The sequence below is a fragment of the Sturnus vulgaris genome, chromosome 6, assembly GCF_052056855.1.
Source record: "Sturnus vulgaris isolate bStuVul1 chromosome 6, bStuVul1.hap1, whole genome shotgun sequence".
Lineage (NCBI taxonomy): Eukaryota > Metazoa > Chordata > Aves > Passeriformes > Sturnidae > Sturnus > Sturnus vulgaris.
This window is the reverse complement of record NC_142248.1, coordinates 41,408,049-41,431,005: the sequence shown is the minus strand read 5'-3', so window position 1 is coordinate 41,431,005 and position 22,957 is coordinate 41,408,049. Positions and strand designations below refer to the sequence as shown.

General features: G+C 42.8%; 1 protein-coding gene across 1 annotated transcript in view; it reads left to right on the top strand.

Moving 5' to 3' along the window:
• The first annotated feature begins 2,030 nt into the window (after positions 1–2,030).
• Positions 2,031–22,957, top strand: part of BRF1 (BRF1 general transcription factor IIIB subunit) — a 172,025-nt gene continuing 151,098 nt past the window's right edge. Inside the window, exons 1-2 of the mRNA XM_014871337.2 lie at positions 2,031–2,354; positions 16,163–16,243. Of these exons, the coding sequence (XP_014726823.2) occupies positions 2,168–2,354; positions 16,163–16,243 (268 nt within the window). The 5' untranslated portion in view covers positions 2,031–2,167. The remainder of the gene's footprint in view (positions 2,355–16,162; positions 16,244–22,957) is intronic.

Sequence of the window (22,957 nt, the reverse complement as noted above, 5' to 3'; positions counted from 1 at the left end):
CAGCCTGCCCTGGTGTATTTCCTGTGGTGCTGCACAGCATTCGCAGGAGCAGAGTAGGATTCTCTCACACTCCAGGCTGGATTTGTACAGCCTATTTGCATTCTTCCTGATGCTGTAAGAGCAGTAGGGAAAAAAATAAAATTTTCAAGCAAATAAGAACAGTTCCTCTCTTTGAAACCTCAACAACTGAATGTCAAAACTATACACCCACAGGTGGATTGTATTTGATGCTTTTGGAGACACAGCAGGAAGGAAATTGGTTGGTCTGGGTTAACAGACATCCTGATCACCACTTTTGGGCACATTTAGGAGTGAAAATAAGAGATATTAAATATGAGTAGGTGAAATGGAAAACAGGTCCTTTCCTCCTCTTAACTACAGGGGCAAAATAATGCAGGGAAAGGAGCTTTGTCAATACAAATTTTTAAATGACCAGCTCTTACTCTCAGGCTTAGGACAATTTACTAAAAGGTTATTTTTAGCCTAAATGAACTGACCTAAAGGTTATTCATTCAGCAGGCTCAATGATATAGGTGAAAAGAAATTTAGTTATTCCTCTGGCAAGGAGAAATGGCCAATAACTTACAAAGGTGAACAATTACTTATATTTTGGCTGGTAGAAAACAGTTCTATGGAAATGGTTGAAATATTTAAGGGGTGAAAAAACGTTTTTATGAGTGGGAGGCAAAGACAGAAGTCTTCTGGACTGGGAATCCATTTTATTTCATCATCATTAACCTCACCTTATAAGAAGGTAAAAATTAGAACAGACATCCTTCTTCAGTATGATTTTAAATGAGATTCTTTCTTTGGACAGCATCTGTATCTCAGGCTTTCACAAGGGCCCTCTGCTGCTCACATTCAAAGTAAAACACTCTGAAGTTGTGACTCACAGAAAAGTCTTGCAACACTTAATTGAAGCACCAGCAATTTTCAAAGGGATGTAAAACCTAAGTCCTCATGGGACAGGACTACATTAGTCTCTGCCTAAGTGAGGTAAGAAGAAACTTTTTATGGAAATGTATTTCAAAACTGCTCACTGCAGGACTTCTTGTGTTCGTGCTGGACTTTGTCAGAGCCTATCAGGGACTGTTTATCACAAATGTAATTTTCCCCTGATATTATCTACACAGTGGATAATTTTGTGAGATCATGCTTGGCTACTGTGGCCCTCATTACCTCACCAGCAGCAGGAAGAACTTCAGGAAGGAAATAACCTGCAGAAGCAGAAGGAATCTGGAGAGGCCCAAAGTTCTTATTTTAACAAATACACCTCTGTGAATAGGATAAAAAGAAAGACCAACTGTGTACATAGTGGTACAATCTCCATTATGATGTTGCTATTTTTCTTTTCAAAACCACAGAACCTTCAGATTTTTAGGCAAATGACATAATTTGAGGCCTGTAAGACGCTCAGCTTTCTCGAGGGAAAAATATTGCTTTAGTGCATGCCTCAGCGTGCCTCTAAATGAACAGGTCATTTTGTCATTGATTTGACTGATGAATTTGATTGATGAATTTGATTGATGCCCAGAGGGTGCTGAGGCCCGGTTGCCCAGAGAAGCTGCTGATGCCGCATCCCTGGGAACGTTCAAGGCCAGGTTGGATGGGGCTCTGAGCCACCTGGCCCGGTGGAAGGCGTCCCTGCCCATGGCACAGGAGCCAGGCGGCGCAGAGCAGCCGAGCCCCGAGCGGGCCGGGCGGGCTGACGGAGCGGCAGAGCAGTCGAGCCCCGAGAGAGCTGAAGGAGCCGCAGAGCAGCCGACCCCGAAAGAGCTGAAGGAGCCGCAGAGCGGCCGATCGCGGGCGGGCTGAGGGAAGAGCAGAGCGGCAGAGCCCCGAGAGAGCTCAGGGAGCCGCAGAGCAGCCGAGCCATGAGCGGGCTGAGGGAGCCGCAGAACGGCCGAACCCCGAGAGAGCTGAAGGAACCGCAGAGCAGCCGATCGTCGGCCGGGCTCAGGGAGCAGCGCTGAGGGAGGGGCGCTGCGAAGGGGCGGGAGCGGCGGGCGAAGCCTCGCGAGAGCGGGCGGGGCGGCGGCGGCTGCCGCGCTCCTCCCCGTGCCGGTGCCGGCGAGCGAGGCCTGCGCCGGGCCCGGGCCGGGCAGTGCCGGGCAGTGCCGAGCGGCGGCGGCGGCGGCGGCCGGGCCGTCCCGGTGCAGCGGGCAGGATGCCGGGCGGGCGGGTGTGCGGCGCCTGCGGGTGCGCGGAGATCGAGGTGGATGCGGCGCGCGGGGACGCGGTGTGCACGGGCTGCGGGTCCGTGCTGGAGGACAACATCATCGTGTCCGAGGTGCAGTTCGTGGAGAACAGCGGCGGCGGCTCCTCCGCCGTGGGGCAGTTCGTGTCGCTGGACGGTGAGTGCGGCCGGGCCGGGGCGGGGCGGGGCAGGGGCGGTGGTGTGCGCAGAGGGGGCCCGGGGGCACAGAGAATGGGGTGTGGGAATAGCGGGCGGTGTGTGAAGAGAGGGTGTTGAGGGATGGGGCACATGGCAGAAGGGAAAGGGTGCTGGAAAAGGCGTGGACAGGGGCAGCGTGAAGTGGCTGTGAGCGGTGTGAGATCAGGGGCAGGGCACAGGGATGAGCGACCCAGTGGGAAAGGACCTGGGGGTGCTGATCGACAGCGGCGGAACATGAGCCCAAGGCGTGTCCAGGTGGGTAAGATGGCCAGTGGCATCCTGGCCTCTATCACGAATAGTGTGGCCAGCAGGAGCAGGGGAGTGATCGTTCCCTGTTCTGGGCACTGGTGAGGCCAAACCTTGAGTGCTGTGCCCAGTTCTCGGCCCCTCAATTCGGGAAGGACATTGAGGGGCTGGAGTGTGCCCAGAGAAGGGAACAGAGCTGGGGAAGGGTCTGGAGCACAAGTCTGCGGTTGTTTAGCCTGGAGAAGAGGAGGCTTGGGGGGACCTTACCACTCTGCAGCCCCTTGACAGAAGCGTGGAGCCAGGTGGGGGTCGGGCTCTGCTCCCAGAGAACAGTGACAGGACGGGGGGACACAATCTTCTGCTGCACCAGGAAAGGTTTAGGTTGGACATTAGAAGGAATTTCCTCGTGGAAGGGGTGATTAGACATTGGGATGGACTGGCCAGAACGGTGGTGGAGTTACTGTCTCTGGAGGTGTTTAAGAAAAGGCTGGTCATGGCACTCGGTGCCATGGTGTGGTTGACAAGGTGGTGTTCAGTCATAGGTTGGACTCAAGGATCTTAGAGTTCCAACCTAGTAGTTTGTGTGATTCTGTGAGTTCAGGGACAGGGCATTGGGGTGAAGGAACAGTGGGCAGTGTGGGGAAGGGGACAGGGAGATGCTATACCAGAGGATGGGGTTATGGGGATGCTGCATGGCAGAGTGAGGACAATGTATAGGGGAGATAAGGACACTGTGCTGGGAGATAAGGACAATGTATAGGGAAAAGGGTGCTGTGTGAAGGGTTTGAGGGACAGACTGGAAAACTGTGTTGTGCAAAGAAGGGATATAGATGGTGCATAGGGAGCTAGAGCTGCACAGAGTGGAAGTGGGAGAGGCAATGCAAGGGGAGAAGGAGAGCATACTCTGTAGGATGAAACAGAAATGGGGTGGGGGAGGCTAGGATGAATAGGAGAAAAGAACTGCACAGGATGAGGGAGATGCTTTGAGCGTGATGGAGTAAATGTGTGAGGGACTGGGGCAGGTGTGTGAGAAGTTTTGGGGCTCTGTGGAAGGGCTGAGTGCACAGGAAATGGGGACGTAGATGAAATTATTTGGGATAGAGGACAGGAAAGGTTGGGTTGGGTGTTTAATAGATAGAGGGATCATGTGGGGGCACAAGGAGGAGAACCAGGCTGGACGTGAAGAGTCAAGAGTCTCCTGTGAGTAGTTGGACTGGAGTGATGGTGTGAATGCTCTGGAGGATAAAACATGGCAAAAGGCCACATCAAGAAGACACAGCATTTAGAAGGCGAGAGAAAGAAAATGGGTGTGGGGGGGATGTAGCGTTTGGAAGGGGAGAGATGGAAAATCTGTATGGGGAATGTGTATTAGGAGAAAGAAATATAAGCAAAAGCATGGGAAGGAGCTTAGCAGTGAAACAAGCGGCTCTGATGGATTGTATAGCTGTGGGGAAGAAAGAGGAATTCTTTCTCTGGTGGAGAATGCAGCACTGCAAATTGGAGTTTGGGAGTTTACTGTAGGCTAGGAGTTGTCTGATGCCATTCCTGTCTTCCAACTGAGGGTGCTGGCATTAGTTTTTTTATAGCTTATGAGCAGCTCTTGTATCCTTCACTTTTTCCTGTTGTGATGTGGAGACTATATTTTTAAAGGCTTGTTCTGCTTTTTCCCTCCCACCCAAAATTATGCAGGACAGATGGCAATGCAAGTTAGAGCGCATTTTGGGATGCCTTTATCCTTAAAAAAAAAATCTAAAGGAAAAGAGATATGCACCGTAGTATGGCTTTTTTACCCTTCTGGATGAATTGCACAGTACTTTACAAAATTTCTTTAAGGTATAGCCTTTCTTTTTTGTGTACATCCTGAGATGCTGCTCTTGGCTAATCTTTTTTTCCTGGATAGTACATTAACTCTTGGCTCTTGTGTAGCTAGTTAGTTACCTGTTATATGTTACCCTCAAACCTTTGAAAGAACAAAGTCTAGTGCCCACGAAGACAGATAGGGACCCTAAAGGTGGTGGGTGTGTAAAAATGAAAATGTGATTGCAGCACATTCTAACGTGCTCATGGTGGCTTTATCTGGCTGGCACTAGGTGTGGTTGCAGGGGCTTCACTGTGTGTTCACACTGTGGTCTTCTAGCAAGTTCCCATGTGCACTGATGTGTGCACTTGGGGGAAGTGTTGTTTATGGAAATGACAGAACAGAACTTTAAAAACAATGCTCTTTGTAGGTTTGTTAAGTTACTGCAAAGGTGAGTGAGGGTGAGGCACTGGCACAGGTTGCCCAGAGAAGCTGTGGATGCCTCATCCCTAGAGGTGTTCAAGGCCAGGTTGGATGGGGCTTTAAACAGCCTCGTCTGGTGGAAAGGTGTCCCTGTCCATGGTAGGGGGATTGGAACTAGATGATCTTTAATTCCAGTCCAAATCATTCTGTGATTCTGTGAGTGCAGGCCCTGTTTCACACCAGCAATACTTCAAGGAAATTAGGATATGGGTGACTTATGCTTATGTTCTAAAACAGATGCTTCTGTTGTGAATAATTTTTTTCCTCAGCATAAACGGAGTGATGCAAACTAATCTGAAAAGATGTATTTGTGCTGCAATAAAAGTGTCTTCATCATGAGTGCTTGTCTATTAATGTGTTTATGACTGATTAAAATCCTCTGGAATAGGGAGAAAAGTAATTTACAAAAAGGATTTTGTATCTCTCCAAAGAGTGGAGAATTTACAAGGAATGTATATTTCATTTAAGTATGAAACCATGTACTTGCTGAAAGCAACATTTTCTGGTAAGTTACACCTTTCATTGACTTCTGATTATATTAGTAAATTTCCACCAAAATTGAATGAAATGCCTTGGTCTGAGGCTCCTTGGTCCGTGGTCTGATGATCTCAAGAGAGTCTTGCTGTGTGGAGCATTTGCAGTGTCAGGGGTGCCTGTGGTGCTGTTTTTGAGTTTCTGGCTCATGGTTAGTAGGGCTGGGTGTCTTGGAGAACATTGTCTAAGGTTTGCAAATGATGAGGGATGTCAGATTATTTATTGCAGGGCTGGGGATTGAACAGGCTTTTGGTATTTGTGGAGATCAGAGCTGCTGGTTGTGCAACAATATTCCTCAAATCCTTTCAAGATCCACAGCAGCTTCTATTTGTGTATTACTACATGTTGAATACAGATGCATTTATTAATAATTTATTTTCACCTTCATCATAAAAAAGCAAAAGGAAGTGGAAAGCACTGAGACACTGGTTTTTCTTTTTTACATGTAGCAAAGCCTTTTATTTTGCCAAGCTAAACGTTAAGATTTCAGAGTCTTGCATCTGTTTACTGAAGGAATGAGTCCTGCACTTCTCTATATTCACACAAAGTGGCCAAGTTCTTGCTAATAAGTCATGTAGAATCCCTATAAAACATCAGAAACGCCTTCTTTTATTCTCTCAGGGTTGGAGGAAGGCGTGAGATCACAGTTAAGTTTTCTCTGGCAGTATTTACATTGAGCTAATGATGTGCCTGGGCTAGGAAGCCTCAACAGTGATGCCTTCACAGAGAACTTTGGTGTAGCCAGTGTTTTCCAGTGCAGGTGTGTGAGTCTGTTCCTTTCCATTGTTGTGATGTTTTAGGAACGGAGCTTTTGGTGTGCTGAGAATGCATGAGCTTGTGCTTGGCCGTGAATGAGGGGCTTTGCTTTGCTCTCCATGAAGTCTTGGGAAAATACAGGCTAGTTAGGTGTGTTGGACAACAGGGTAGAATCATAGAATCATTTAGGTTGTAGGAGGGCTTTAAGATTATCAAGATTATTACCAGTGCTGCCAAGTACATCACTGAACCACGTTCCTGATTGCCACATCTACATGCACAGGATGAGCCAAGAAGGCAGAAGTAGTGAAGGACAAAATATGTGTTCTGCACAGGTAAATAGAGGGTAACAATGCTTTTGCTACAAGGCAAAGTAGCTTGCCTTGAAGATCCTTTGGAGCTTTCTAAGGAAGTTGGTAAATGGGCAAAGCAGATGGTTGGATTTTCAAGGGAAGGTCAGCAAGATCTTTCACCAGAAGCCTTTTTGGTAAGTGGACAAAGTAGAAAGTTGGATTTTCAAAGGAGGGTCAGCAAGATCCTTCACCAGAAGCTTTTATAAAATGTGAGCTGTCATTGATAAGGAAGAGTCTTTACAGAGCAGAGTAGCTCTTCAAATGATAACAAATATAGTCTAGAGAGTGCAGAAGAGGTGCCAGCGAAATTCCATAGAACCTGGACTGATGATCTGGAAAACAGATGACTGGTGAGTTAATGAGGTTTGTGGGCAATACTAAATTATTTGGGGCAGTAAAGATTGTAGAAGGACCTTTTAGTGGATGGGGTGGTAGGGTAGCAGATGGGATCAAGAGTTTCTTCCACATGTGGGATGATTTCTTCTGCATTCATACTGGCTGGGGTAACACTGGAAGGAGATCCCTAGGTCATAATGGACAGCTTTATAAAAACATGTTGCTTAATGTTCATTCATGGTGCAAAAAAATCTGAGTGGGGAGAGGAATGTTGGAAGGTATAAGAGAATATACAGCATGTCTGTACACTGTTATGTATTTACAGCATTACCTCCGACTGAAGTGCTGCCTGCAGTTCTGGTGGGTTTCTCTTGTCTTCCCCCTCCTCAGGAAAACGTCTGATAGAACTAGAAAAGACACAGAGAGGATGATGGAGTGATTAAGAGGAGAGCTTCCTGAAGAGCTTCTCAGTTAGAATGACTGAATAGACTCAGCCTCTTCAGACTGGAAGAGAGGAGATTGAATGGGGCCATAGTAGAGACCTGTAAATGCAGTAAAATAACACAGCAAGGATGAGTGGCTCAGGGTCACATAAAGCAAAAGCTAGGGAGTGCTAAGAAATCTAACAGCTAGCTGATTGCAAAAGTAGTGGGTAGGAGTTTCAGAAGCATTAGGAGGTGTTTTTGGTTGGCTTTAGTTTTTACAGAAAGCCTCCCTGTGTGAATCTGAAGTTGTGGATGCTAAGTTTACATGAGTTTAAAATCATTGGGCAGACAGAATTAAAACGTGTTGTGGCCATTAAAAAATACATTATTTCTGGTTCAGGAAATCCTTGAGCCACAGATCTCTAGACACTGGAGATTATATGAGAGAACTATCACAACAAGCTTTCTTCCTGTGTTACATGCTACCCTTGTAGGCATGAAAATTAATGGACTTTCTCATTCAGAGGTAGAATATTAGACTAGTCTTTGAGTGATTTGACACAGCTGTTCTTTTGAGTCTTCACAGGAAGATCATGTTCTTTGAGCTTTACCGAGCTAATTCCACCATTCCTTTCAATGCTGTCTGTCTGAAAGACTCAGTTCTTCTTGCAAGGTACCAGTCACTTCCTGGGTTGTTAGTTGGTAAGTTCTTTCACTAGCAAGGGAACAACTCCTTCATGCTCTAGAAGGGGCTGCTATGTATTGTTTTGTTGATCTTTTGAGAGGAAAGTCCTCTGAAATCTTTATGCCCCATACTGGTCACGTTAGTTGTAATTCTTAATTCTGTTGTGAGAGGTCATAGTCAGGAAAGAATCTGGCCTCAACACTTCACCCTAGCTATGTTACTGTATTGAACCTTGTGAAGGCCCTGCCTTGAAATTGTGTTTCTGAACCTGACTGATTTGACCCTGGATAAGTCAGGTATTAGTGGGGAATGGTTATCATGCCTATTTTAGCTTCGAGGACCTCTGCTGATTGCACAGAAAGTGTTTGAGGTGTGTACTTTTCCTAGCTGAGTCTAGTTTTGAACAATAACTATTCACTTTATAATTGATAGCCAGTTCAGAATAGCCAGAGATTGTTTGCTCTGGCTTAACAAATTTGGAGAGCTTTTGAATCCTACTAATTGGAATGAATGGGTCTTGCTTTTAATTTTAATTTTAATTTTAATTTTTATTTTTTTTTTAATAATTTTTTAGGGTTTTTTTTTAATTTTTCATACCCAAGTTCTTAACAGTTCTGCCTATCAGTCACTGCATTTGAACACATCCCAGCAGGAAGTACAGCAGTACAGGGTTTAGGAGTGAGCTACATTTCTCCCTCTCCATTATGCTATAATTGCATCCTGGAAGATTGAGTTACACTGAGCCCTTTGCCAGTTTGCACTGGTTTGATGGCTGCTGCTTTTTCAGAAAGGCAAGTTAAGAGCTGTGTGCCATGTCTGAAGGTTTGGAGTTCTCGGAATGCTCTTTCACTGTGTCTGGGTGGGAGTCCCCTGTCTTGTGGTAGTTGTTGGGAGGAGCTGTTTTCACAAGTATTTTCTTTGAAGCTGACAGGAGAAGAATAAGCTGAAGAGAGTGAGAGAAAGCTGAGCATGGAGCAAACCTGACAGCCCAGATCCTTCTTCAGGTTTTTGTTTAAAGAAGCTGAGAAAGGTGAAGTCTGGGACTTCTGACGCTAATCAAAGGAGAAGAGAAGCCCAGCCTGGGAACGTTGATGTGCAGGCAGCACAGCAGCAAGCTGGAAGATGTAACTGAGAAATAAGCACAAAGAAACGATGCTGCAAGGTGTACTGAGCTTGTGATCCTCAAGCATACTATCTGGGGAAGCTCAGATTCTTTTGTTCCAGAAATTCCCTTTAAATGCTTGGTAGTAAGTTGAGAAAAACAGACCTATAAGCTTCTTGGTCACAAACCAGGTACTGCTGGTTCTTGCTGTTCCTGACCAAGGCTGCCCATGGCCCAGGATCCCATCCCATCCCAGTCCTCAGGGACATCAGCCCCTGCCCCAGGGACTGCACAGCAGGGCTGCTCTCCAGCTCCCCACTGCCTTGCCCTGCCCACCTATGGACCCTGTGGAGCCAGGCTCATGTCCTGCCTGGCCTCAGCCCATCCCTGGACCCGTGGAGGTGCCCAATGCCCTCAGCTCTGCCTGTCCCTGTCCTGCTATAGAATTCAGGGTCACATCTCTAGTACAGATTTAAATGAGAATTACTAATAAGTCTGTTAACTTACTTTTACTTAGTGACTAAGCCTGGAGGTTTTCGAGCAGTGACAAAAACACACACAGCCACAGAAACAGGATTCTGCACTGGGCACTGCCAGCATCAGTTCTTCAGCACTAAGTCAGGATCTCTGGCTGTGGTACAGCAAACATGAATTAAGATCTGCATCTCTAAATGTACATGAGTTTGCAGTGCACTAATTTTAGGCTGGTGGGAGGTTATCTTCTTGCTTTTGCTCATAAGGGGAAAGGGAAGTTGTGATCTAGTAATCCTTAATACAGCAAGAAGTGTTTTTTAAAAGTTCTTGTTGTAGGATGTTCCACAACATTTGTAAGTAGCCTGCTTCAAATTTTAGAACATCAAGGAAAAGTTTATTTCAACTATTACAGGGTTTTCTTGCAAGTAAATTATAATTTACTTGCAAAAGTTACTACAGAGACCCATTAGCACTGCCACAAATGCTGAATGTATACTCTCACTCTGCAGTGTCCCATGACAGATGTAATGTATCTTTAGCTCTTTAATAAAGCTGTGTTATGCTCAGTGTTTTAAGTATACCTGTGGAAGCTTACTGAAGTATTTTCTATTCTGTTTTATCCTTAAAATCTTTCTGGTTTTGCATCGAGGCATGTGAGCTACATTGGCCTTGCATGCAGAACTTAACAAGAGTTTGCCTTGATCTAAATATTTGTCTTTTAGGGATTGTGGAAAAGTTATGGTCAGCAAACTGGAAAGAAGAGAGAGACTGACTACACAGAGGAAAAGCCTTACATAAAATTTAAGCTGAGCTTACTAGTCATTCATCATCTCTACCTTTTTGTCCTGCAGAACTTTTTAAGATGGACAATTACTGTCACAGTGATTCCTAGTGAGACAGTTGGGAAATGGGATGAACTCTGTATTTGTATAGGATTCTGTGCTTTTTGTCTACTTGGTTCTTATGTACAATAAAGGATTCTTGTGTATTTTCAAATATTAAAAAAGTGAAAAGAAGAAAGGGTTTTGTTTTTAATTGGTAGTTGTTAATCAGTTTCCATGTAAGATATTGATAGACCAAGTCCTGACATTAAATGTTTCTTACAGTGCAGCCTCAAATAGTCCTGAACTGGGCTCTGCCAATAATACACATGCTAAACTTGTAATGAAAACACTGGGTACTGAAAAGTTAAAATAATGTTAATACCAACGAGTTTCCTTATATCTATAGCCCAGCTTTTTAGAGATGACACTAATTCATGGTTAATTTTAAGTTATGCAGAGTGGTCATGATGTCAATTGCAATACAGAGAAAGGAAGTATAAGTATGCTGGATTTGCAGACCCTTTGATGGAAATTCTGAAGAGTATTTACCTGTTTTATTCTGTGCCAGGTTTTCTCATTACAAAACTAATTCATAATCCTGAAGTGTTGGGAAGGAAGAGGGGGAACTTCCATCTAAAATAATGATCTGCTATATATTTTAGTGAGATTAATCAAATAAATTTTGCTTCTCTCTAAATCCTCCAGGTGGCAATCGTGCACCAGAGTTAATATGAAGCTTTTTCTGGCATTGAGTCTTTTCCATACTGTCCTTGGGATGGCCACAACAGGGGGTGCTGCTGTCAGCTGTGGCAGTGCATAGAATAGTGCACATAACTTGGATGCAGACTGACTTCATAGACTTGGGCAGTCCTAAGCTGGGTTGTGGTGGATGCAACTATATTTATCTCTACAGTTGGTAGTTATGAAAATAAGTTGTGATGAAATAGATTTAAAGTTTCTCTATGTAAGTTTATGTGGCAGTACTGTTTCAGCAGGCTCTGGTGCCTGCAGACCTGTTCATTTCCCTGGAAAAATGAGTGAAAATAGATTATTTCAATTACAAACTTCAGAATTTGAATCACATAATTTTTTTATAGGTAGGAATTGTAGTGGGAGGTTTACTTATCCTTCTTTTTACTTTTATGGTCTAGCTTCAGTAGGAAGCTCATTAATTTTTTTATATTAGATTATCTTAGTCACCCTAGGACATCTTCCCTGATTGTGAAGCCCTCAGTGTAATGCAGCCTGCATTCTTTGCCAGACTCTACCAGGTTTTATGTTGGGTCTGTTAATACCTGTATTTGAAATAGAAGATTTGCCCCTACCTTGTCTTGAAGAAAGGGCTGGTGGCTTTTGGGCTTAGTTTTACAGAGAAGGATTTTGGTAGGATTGGTCCTATCAGATAGCAGGTGCACTTCAGGTTACAAGCAGCAGCTTCATTCCCTGTCTTCACTTGCTCATTTATGTAGAGGAAGCAGAATCTGTAATGCTGGGACTGAATCTATGTCTCCTCCAGGTGTTAAATCTGAAACTCATCATCTGTCACCGACAGAAAAATGCCCTTTAAGCTGCAAAGGCCCAAGTGGCTGCTCTTTACCTCCACTGTGTGGAGTGATTTGATAAGTGCTGTTCCTGTTACCTGTTGCTTTTTGTTGCTGTTCAGGATTACCAGAGACTTCAAGCTTTGCTTTTACAGCTTGAGTAGCATTTTTGTAGAGAAGTAGAGTGATGTGACTTTGTTTGTTAGGGAGTTGGTGGAGCAAAACAGAAACTGCTGAGGTGCCTGTGCTGTGAGCAGCAGAGTGGGGATAGCTGCTTTTGCCTGATGGAAGGATAGTCACTGTAGAACCATATAATTGTTTAGTTGGAAGAGACCTTTAAGATTGTAGAGTCCAGGTGTTAACCCAACTCTGACAAGCAGTTTAGCACTTGAATGATGCAGGATTATGGTCTGGGTCTGGAGCCAGAGCGAGCTTTGCCTGAGTGCCATCAAGTTTCCAGACATCATCTCCTGCATCTTCAGTTCTGTTAAGGCAGTGTAGCCCACTGAGAGGACCACACAAAAACCAGAGTAGCTGTATTTCTGAGCTGCCTAACATGTCTCCACACCTTCTGTTGTCTAAAATTGCATGTAAATGTTCAAAGCAAACTTGAAGAGAAAAAGAAACTTCAGTTATGCAAAGCTGCAAATCTGAGTGAGTTTCTAAGAGTAATCATAGAGTCATAAATTGTCCTGTGTTGGAAGGGGATCCACAAGAATCATGAAAGTCCCACTCCTGGCCCTGCACAGGACACCCTAAGAATCACAGCAAATGTCTGAGAGCTTTGTGCAAATGCCTCTCGAATTCTGCCAGTTTTGCTGCTGTGACCACTTCCCTGGGGAGCCTGTTCCAGTTCCCAACCATCCTCTGGGTGAAAAACATTTTCCTAGAAGCCAACCTAAACCTCCCCTGACATACCTTCATGCTGTTCCCTTCATGCTGTTCCCTCAGGTCCTGTGAAGGTCACCAGGGAGAACAGCTCAGTGTGTGCCCCTTCTCTTCCCCCCACGAGGAAGCTGTAACTCAGTCTCCTCCAGGCTGAACAGACCAAGTGACCTCAGCTGCTGCTCATGTGGCTTCACCTTCACTGTCTTCATGACCCTCCTTTGGACATTCTGATGGCTTTATGTCTTTATCATATTGTGGTGCCCCAAACTGCCCCCAGGATTGGAGGTGAGGCTGCCCCAGTGCAGAGCAGAGCAGGACAATCCCCTCCCTCACTGAGCTGGTGATGCTGTGCCTGATGTCCCCCAGGACACGGCTGGCCCTCCTCAGCAGGTGGCATGAGGAGATGGCAGTGTACCTTGGGAGGCACCACCTATGGAGGAGTGCATTTGAGTTGCCTTAGGGAAATGGTGCTGTTAATGTTCAGGATTTGACAGGCAGTACTTGAAGACACCAAGTACTTGGATATATTTTTGTATGTCTTGAAAGCTGAATGTGAAAAACCAAAAGCCTGCTTAATTCACTTTTGAAGTTGTGGGGGAAGAATGGAAAAGGTCAAGAAATGTAAAAATTGCAGTTAAGCTGGGATGTTAATTTGGTTGTGCCTAGCAATTGCTGTTCCTTTCCTTTGTACTTTTTAAATTGCTAGCTTTGTAGGGATTTTTGTCTTTAAATGAATTTGATGATTTCAGTTTTCTTTTTTTAAGAGTTTATCTTTTTATTACCAAACCGAACAGTTATGTTAATGAGTTTCGTTTGCAGTTTGCTTGTAAGATTAAAGCTGATGGTGAGACTACATAGTCAATGGCAACATTAGTTTGCAGTTCTGAGAGTGCAAGTGCTCAACAGACTAGTTTTCTGTCAGTTTTCAAAGACAAATGCTAAGTAGAGATGTTCAGCTTTTACAGTTAACTTGCTGAAAAATGGGTACATCAATTCTGATAGAAGAATCTGTCTTTCAGATAGCTCTGCTGGTATCTGCTGCAGTCTCTATAGCTTGGAAAGAAATTACTTTTATGTATGATGTTATAGCTTGATGTCTAATGAAAAAGAGTCTTAAAGAACAAAATCACTGAAATCTCAGCTTAGTTTCACTTTGTTTATATTATTCTGGATTTTAATTCCTGAGTAAATTAAATTATTTAGTTATTAGTATTGTTTATCACCACTGTAAGATTGTTTTGTGCAAGCTTTTTGGTAGTAACAGGGAAACGTTTAGGAGTGCTGTTTTGCCAATGGTAGTCCAAAGCAGTTCAGAATTTTGGTATATTCAGGGATAGAGGGGCCTGGGAAGTGGAGCCTTTGTGTACAGGAGGGGGCAATGGTGCCTTTGACATAAATGCTGGGTGAGCCTCCTGCCTCCAGCCTGCTTGCTCCTGCTCCTGTCTTGTGGCTGCTGTGCTCCTGCCATGTACTGATGCTCGAGTGTTGGCTCTCCTGCTGCAAATTAGACTATGGAGGAAGCCTGTAGTAAAGCAAACCTTAAAACAACAACAAAAAAGGAAAACAGGAGGCAGAATTTCTGTTTAGATTTGCTAATGAAGAAAAGGAATGTAAAACTATTGCCATTGTTATGTTTTTGCCAGGTAAACCATTCTTACTAAATGTACACCAAAAACGTTATGCCTTTTTTTGTAGCTTGGTATAGCTTGGTAACCTCTCTCTGGTTTGCTGCATTGGTTTGTTTTCAAGTGTTTGTGGAAATACAAGGCTGTACCTGTAGGAATGGCAAGGAGACGTTGCTGTCTCTAATAGTCAAACATGGAATTGGGAGAGTTACCTCTGTACCCAGTGAGGATATCACTACTAAATATTTTTTAATTCTTATTAGGATGAAGTAGTTAATCTGTGGGGCATTTATGTGAGAGCTGATTATTGTTTATTTAAGGATCTGTTAATGAAGTGAAGTTGATTTCTGTTGTGGATAGCGCTGGAAACCTAATTTAAAGGTTATATGGAGAAATAAGCTTTGAAGGCTGATAGTAATTCTGCAGGAATATTAACTTACTAGCTTTTCTGGGTTTAGGTTTTGTTTGGTTTTGTTTTTTTTCTCAGTATAATTGTACATGAAGTGCAACTGAGAGGAGACTGGAGCTAAAAAATCTGGTAAGAGTGAACAGTTTAGGCCAGAGTTTTTCATCAGTTATACTTGCCATGGAAGTATCTTATTCAAGTGTGTAAAGGAAATGCCTTGAACTGCCTTAAAAAGCCACTTCATTCCTCTCTCTGTGTCTATCCCAAAGCCTTTCTAGTTTGTTTTGAACAGGTAGCATAAGAGGAGAAAACAGCCACAAGAACCTGAGGAAAAGCTGTAGGCATCATAGACAACAAGATGCCTTTTTTACCTATCCTGAAGGATATCCTATCCAGACGACTTGAATTAAGTAGAAGTCCAATTAGTAACAAATTGCTTTTTTTCAATCCTGTGCAATTTAGCTTTTTAGTCTCACTTGCTGTTAAGCTGATAGATTCAGATATCCTGCTTGAGGTACCCTGATTGTTTTTAAAAAAACCCTTCCTCCTTTAGTGGAGACTATTTTTGTCTTTGGTAATTTAATTCCCTGCTCTGGAAGATTGGTTTGCATGAGTAGTTCCACTGACTCCCAGCAATCTCTGCATTCAGGCTGCTCAACATTGGCATGGATGCCCAAACCAGCCTCTAGTTTATGCTGATTTACAAGTCAGACTTCTTTAAAGTCTCCAACCTTTCAGGGTGTGAAAGTAGCAGTTCCAGACATGCAATTTTTATAGCCTAAGTGTTCCTGTGTTTACCTAATGACAAACTGAAGTTACTTTAAAATAAGTATTACGTCTTTGGTAGCCAACACAGTCATTGTTGAATGCTAAACATGTTTTATGTTCTGTAATGCCAATAATTAACTATTAAAATTCTACAAATTCTTAATTGAATATTCTTCAGACAAAAAATACTAACTAAACAATTTTTCCTCCTTTATTTTGAGAAATATTTTACAGTACTGATTTTCATGTTCTGCTTAAATTAGACATTGAGAGATTTTTGTAGTTTCTTTGGAACTGAGATTGGGAGGGCTTATGGAGCCATGTAATTCTTATGGTATCCCATGAAAGAATAATTTGCACAGTATTGGTACTTGATGTCTAAAGTACTTTAAGACCTTCTTAATGTAGTTTGGCATGTTGTAGATTATACAGGTACTGAATATATTGGCACAATAAGTTTTATTTTAATAATTAAGTTATTCTCTTTGACGTGTCTGGTGTTTGTTTTTTTTTCCCCTAACAGGTGCAGGGAAAACACCGACTTTAGGAGGAGGATTCCACGCCAATCTGGGAAAGGAGTCACGAGCAAAAACTCTACAGAATGGTACTAGCAAATTTTAGTCTTGCTGATATGAATTCTTTTTATTAATATGGTTGATACAATTAATTTTTCGTTTTGAATGTGACCTTAAAACCTTGGCAGGCCCCTCATTATTCAGTGGACAAGTCTGCCTAGTGCTGGTTTTTCATTGTGCTCTCAGTTGGCTGCTGCACCTGATTTATGAGTTCTTGTAGCTGACTGACAAAGGGTAATGGCAATGACAATATTACTGTAGTTTAAAAGGGCTTTTTCAAGGTTGACATGCCCATTGCACCTTTTTATTATCTGTTAAATCTATTGTGACTTTTTATTTAGTCCTTTTTCAGGGCTCTTGAAATACTTTATTCATGTTTATTTTTAAGTCTAATTCTTCAAATATTTTTGGTCTTAAGCAATACAGGTGTGAGATCAAGCATATAAGTAATCATGTGCTTAATATGGGATCATTGAATAGACAGATGAAAAATGGAAAAAAGGTTTTAGCGCACAGATAACATTAAAATAAATATTCTCATTATATGCTTTACATTTTAATTGAGATTTCCATCTTCTACACTCTTTAAAGAGGGTGAATAAAACCAGCTTTTATTCCAGGAGCAGAATGGTCTTCCAGTTTGCTGTTGCTCATATCAAGGGACAGGAGTTGTCATTTTCCCACTAATTAATACTCCTGTCTCATGACTCTGGAAGATGACAGCTGATGGACTGTCATAGCAAAGTCTCAGAAGCTGACATGCAATTAACCAGGGATGTAAGTGGGTTTTACTGATAAGGTACTCATTTGGGGGAGATATTTTAGAGAAAGGTATTTTCCTAAATTAATCTTACATTTGCAACTCAACACAGAGAAATCTTGCCTTTATTATGTCTCCATAGGTATATGAAGAGTAAGATTGATCTGATAATGTATCTTCATAAGTATAGACAGGTTAAGATTGATCTGTGTCATTGAAGTATAGTCAGATTACTCTACTCAGCATTATTCAGCTGATGTATATGCAGATTGTTTTATATACAGAATGTTTTATTCAGCTGTTTTTACTTAAGAGTATTGAGCCCTGTTTGGCAAAGTAAAGCTTGCACTTTAGGTGAGCTAGTGTCAGTGTCAGGTCTGAAGTTACTGTCTTAGGAATTTTAAATTTCCTGTCTAACATGTAACCTATATAAGCAGTGGGATAAAGCTACTAAACTTAATGAAGTCTGGTTTTGGATTAAGGCACTTTAATCAAAACTGTAATTTTGAAGAGGCATTTAAAAAATAAATTGGCTTTTTGTGCATAAGAACTTCACAGTTGTCTGTAATTGTAGAAAAGTAAAATGCTGATGGAAGGAAATCTGTCTTGTTGCTTCGTGGAGTGTTTGAATCCTTCAAAAGCCTTTTGGTTATGCCAAAAGGTAATCACAAGTAAAGACAGTGTAGGCGTTTTTCTAGAATCTAAACACAGTTTTTTTCTTGGATGAGTGTTTGCTGGGGAATATGTCTGAGCATCTTCCTTCCCCACAGCTTTTGTGTAGGGGGCCTCCCTGATCAAAAACAATGATTGTGACTTGGCTAAAGTATATCAGCATTGCATATGAGAAATTTTAGTTGCTTAAGTGAACTTATCTCCCAAAGTCTTGAAACAGGAAAATAAGTTGTTTTTTTAGTTACACCTCTCTGAAGCTCTTTGCAGGTTTTCTTCCATTCTTTTTTTTCCCGTGTCTGTCCTTTATATAAGGAGCAAATGTTTGGTCTTTGATTTCTGTAGCCAGCTTACTTTTGTCATGCTGCCAATCTGTCTCTGGGAAAGTTCTTTTCAGTGAGCTAAGTGATGTTCTTGCTCAGTCCCAGGCATGACAACAGCAGCTGATATTTCAGGTAGAGCAATTGGTGTTTGAAAGGCTTTTCTTTTCTGCCATTGTATAATGAGCTGGTTGTCTGCTGCTTTTAATCACACTTCTGGCTTTACATAGTTTTTAATTGCAAATTGAGCTATGGCAATGAGCTTATAAAATCTCACCCTGTCACTGTGGGCCCATGATCGTGGCTTTTTTTTGGGATGAAATTATGTTAAATATCCATCATGGTTAGACTTGAAAGTGTAGCAAGGTAAATGAACTTACAGTACGTATTTTATAGGAGAGGTATGGAGTTGTTCATTGAGTGAAACTGAAGTGCACTGGTAGTTGGCTGTATGAAAAATGAACAGTTATTAAAAATGCTGAGCTACTTACCTATTTATTTGCTGGTGCCACTGTGTTGGCATTTCCAAAATTAACTGTGCTGCAGGTGCACTGTGCTGCTGGAACTTGCTGCCCTGGGGATGCTGGCACAGGACAGCCTGTGAAGGAAGCCTGGTGGCTCTTACCTCAAGGCTGCTGCCACCTTTGGTGCTGTGACACACGATTCTCTCCTGTGCTATCGGTGCTCCACGCAGGCTGAAGGGAAGAGCCAGGCTCTGGGAAGCAGGGATGGGCTGTGGATGAAGTCCCCGGAGTGCTGGGGAGCAGCTGAGAGCCTGTGTGTGGTCCGAGAGCGCTGGCAGGGCTCGCTCTGTGCCTGCTCTGCTTGCCAGCAACCTGCCGGCCTGATGTGGTGTGGGGAAAAGTCCGGCCGTGGAGCAGGGACTGCTGGGTTTTAAACAACAACCACCTCCCCCTGATATCCTTCCATCCCCCCATTCCTTCCCCATGTCGTTTGGGCCAAATTCTTCCATACTGTAAAGTCTGTCTTTCCAGGGGAGGTGGAGGGGAGGTGATCTGGACTTACTGTCTCTTATTTAATTACCAGCAAAGCAGCTGGGCTTGGCTGGATGTATGATGCTGCTGCTTTTTGAGGCTTTTAATGAAAGGATATTTAGAATTAGATGAGGAAGAGTTTTGCATTAGAATGCTTAAAGTAAAACTTTTTTTAAAAATGCATTCTAAAGTGAAAAAAATGCAAAAGTAAAATCTCCCAGCAGCTGCTCATCACTTCTGGACTCTTCTACAAAATCATGGTGTGCATTGGTGTTTTTATTAATATGTATATTTATGCTTTAAACAAAGCCATGGGGAAACCCCGAATATTTTGTTGTTTTCAGGTTTGTGTAAGAATGTCCATTACACAGAACTAGTCTCCCTTACCACACATGCCTTTGCTGTACCTTTCCTCACTATTTACAATGCAGCAGGGCATGGCCGTTCAATTTCTCCTTTTCTTTACTGAACCAGCTGATGTTTGTGTGTATTTGTTTGGGAATTGGCTGCTTACAGAAACTGGAGTCTTGTTTACACTTGCTAAAATATTTATGCAGAGAAGATTTAATACTGTTGTATTTGTTGATAATCACTTTGATTTGCAGACTGCAGTACTGTGCTAATTGAGTGGCTGAAGCTCCACAAGTTCAACAAGCTCAGGCCCACAAAATGCTTTGTATCTGTACATACAGCCTTCATTTTTGTAGTAAAAACCTGTACACCTGTGAGATGATGTTCTGTTTCAGCTTCAACTTTAAGGGATATGGCAAAATAGCTAAATACTACTGATTTTCTGAAAAAGAAGAATTATAAATAAAATACCAGCTCAAAGAGGGGACTCTTTGACAAGACATCTTCCTCTGTTCCTGAGCCTCTTCAAATTTCTGCAGTATTGGTCAACATTTGCAGTTACTTCCAGGGCTGAAATGCAGAGTGATGTCTCTTTAAATCCCATTTTACAGTTCCGTGCTGCATTACATAATCTCTCTAAATAGCCAGTTTATTCTTGTTTCCTTGCAGGCAATCTGCTCTCACTATATACGTGTCAGAGTCGTTGTTACAAGGGAGTTGTTCTTGACTTGGAGCTCTGATACTTTCAATAGTCTTCAGTGACCAAAGGGAGAGGGGAAAGAGGGTCAATGGCATTATTATATATTATATGATTATTGAACGTTTCAGATGCAGATATTCAAATTTGATTTGAACTAAGTTTCAAGATTGCAGCTGCATCTAGCTTAATCCAATTTCTGAACTGTTGTGCTGTGTTTTTAATTATTTCTTTAAATGAATGTGTGTTTTCCCTCAGTCCTCTTAAATACCAAAACATAGCTAACAGTATTTTAGTGCTAAATGGGAAAGCATTTCTGAAGATGTTCTGTAATGCATTTTTTACTGTTTACATTTAAACTATTTGCTTAATTCTTGAACGTTTGCTGTCATCACTCATTTCATAGCTGGTTTGTTACAAGTGATTATGGAGGATTCCTCCCAGAACTATACACTGTAAATTAGGCTAGGACAATATATTACACATATGAAGAACAGAAGTATCCAAAGGGGAGGAACAGAGAACACTTTAACAAAACTAAAACAGCAAGGGAAGGGAGAATAGTGGAGTCCTAGGATAACTGAGATTGGAAGAGACCTCTGGAGGCTGACATAATGGTGGCTTTGAAGTTGCATTAAGCTGCTGAGGGCTGAGGGCAGCTGAGCTCCAGTTATTATCAAGGAAGGATATGACAGAGTTTCCCTGGACAACCTGTTCTCCAATGGTTGGCTACCTTCACTATGAGGATTTTTTTCCTTGTGTGGAGTCAGGACTTATTTTGATGAAATGTGACTCTTGCCTCTTGTCCTTTTGCTGTGCATCTCTGGTGATGCAGCTCTGGCTCCGTCTTTAAGAGAATTCTCCATCAGCTTTCTTGAGATGGCAAATTCATCTGTCAGCCTCATCTGTATGCTGCAGTCTCCAAATCATCATGGGGACTCTGCTGGACTTACTCCAATATGCCAATACCTCTTCTGCAGGGGAGTCCTGAACTGGACAAGGTGCTCTAAGTTTAGTCTCACAAGTGTTTTCAGCAGGGGTGATAATCACTTCTCTGGACCTGCTGGCTGCAGTCTCAATAACATGGCTCTGGGATGGAGTTACCTTCACCACTGTGACTGGATGCTGCTGAGCCATGTTCAGCTTTTTGTCCATGAGGAACCCAGACCCTTTTCTGCAAAAAAGTCAAACAGTCCCTAGCCTGTGTTTTTGCCCTGCAGTTCTTCTGTCCCAGCTGCAGAAAAATTGCATTTGGCTCATGAGGCTTCTGTCAGCTCATTTCTGCAGCATCTTCAGATTCCTCTGAATAGTGGCTCTGCCCATCAGCATATTGGCCACTGTTCCAATGGGATGTCATCTGTAGGCTGGCAAAGGAAACCTTCTGGCCTATTGTTCATGTTGTTAATGAAGGCATTAAACACTGTTGACTCCAGTTGTAAGTCTGATGGTGAAAGTGCTGAGCACTACTCTTGGAACCAGGCCAGCCTTTCACCCAAGCTGCTATTCACTGGCCTAGTACAGATCTCTGCAATTTGGCTACCAGAGAGAATGATGAAATGGGATGAGGTAAGAGCTGCAGTTAGAATTTATCTTCACTGTATTCTGGTTGTTGCAGATGGGCATGATCTACCCTCATTGAATCTGTGCTGGCAATTCCTGGTAACCTTCTTGGGTTTTGTGTCTCTGGAAATGGTTTCCAGGTAGATTTGTAGCCTTCCAAGAGGCTGAGAGGAGCCTCACTCACCTTTGGAGTCCTATTTCTCCCTCTGGAAGACAAGCCTGATGTTTGCTGCCTTCTACTCAGAGAGAACCTCATCAAATTCCTACAACTTTTTAAAAATGGCAGAAATTACTCTTTTTACCATCTCCCTTTGCATTCTCGGATGATCCCATCAAGTCCAATTAACTTGTGTGTGTAGATTGTGTGTAGGGGAGCCCTTGCTCAGTCTTTCTTTACTATGGATAGTTGCCTACCTCTTCTCTGAACCAGCTGAAGCCCTCTGAAATCCAGTGTTATAATTATGCTACTCATCTTCCTAACACCCCTCAAGATCTTGTTTATCTTGGGTTACTGTGACCAAGCCTGCTATCAGACTTTACATCCTCCACCACTTCTTCCTTTCCAAAGATTGGTAGGTGTATCACAGCTTCTGCTTGAGCTGCTCCTGATGTGCTCTGGAATTCCACTGGATTGCCTGTGACCCACTATGGTTCCTGTACAGCAGCTGCTGGGGTAGATGCAGTTCACCATGAGAACCTGGAGGTGTTCCTGCTTTCTAAAGAAGGCTTTATCTTCAGGATCAGATGGTCTATGGCAGGTGCTCATGACTCTTTCCTTTGGCCTTGCCTCTCATCCAGACCTGTTTACTCTTCATTAGCCTGTCAATCATTTTGCAGCAGAGCTTCACACTTTCACATGGTTCCTTTGTATACAATGAATCCCTGTCACCTTCCCTGTCTGTCCTTCTTGTGGAGCCTGTAACCATCCATCTCATTACTCCAGGCACGTGAACTGTTCCATAATGTGTCTGTAACTCCCCAGTGAATTTGTAGTTTTGCAGCTGTGCATAGGCTTTGAAGTCTTCCAGACTGTTTCCTTTGTTGGATGCAATCTTTTCTTTGACTCTTCCTTCTGTATCAATTTCTGTTCCCAGCTTTGATTTCAATAATGAAACTTCTAATCTAGGCTCTCTGCCATTATCTTGTCCTTCTTGCCTTCATTTCTGTTGTGATAGAAGCTAATCCTCTCATCTCTGTTTATTAGCACCACATCGAGTTTTCTCTTGTTGTCTTTTAAACTAATCATTGCTTAAAGTTCTCCTTTTCTGGTTTGCCTCATATCTTCCTAAATTTCTTTACTCACTAAGGCTTTGAAAGATTTCCTCCTCTAGCCAGACCATTGCTTCAGTTTTACCCTTTGATCTGTCTACTGCCTTGTCTCTTATGAGTCC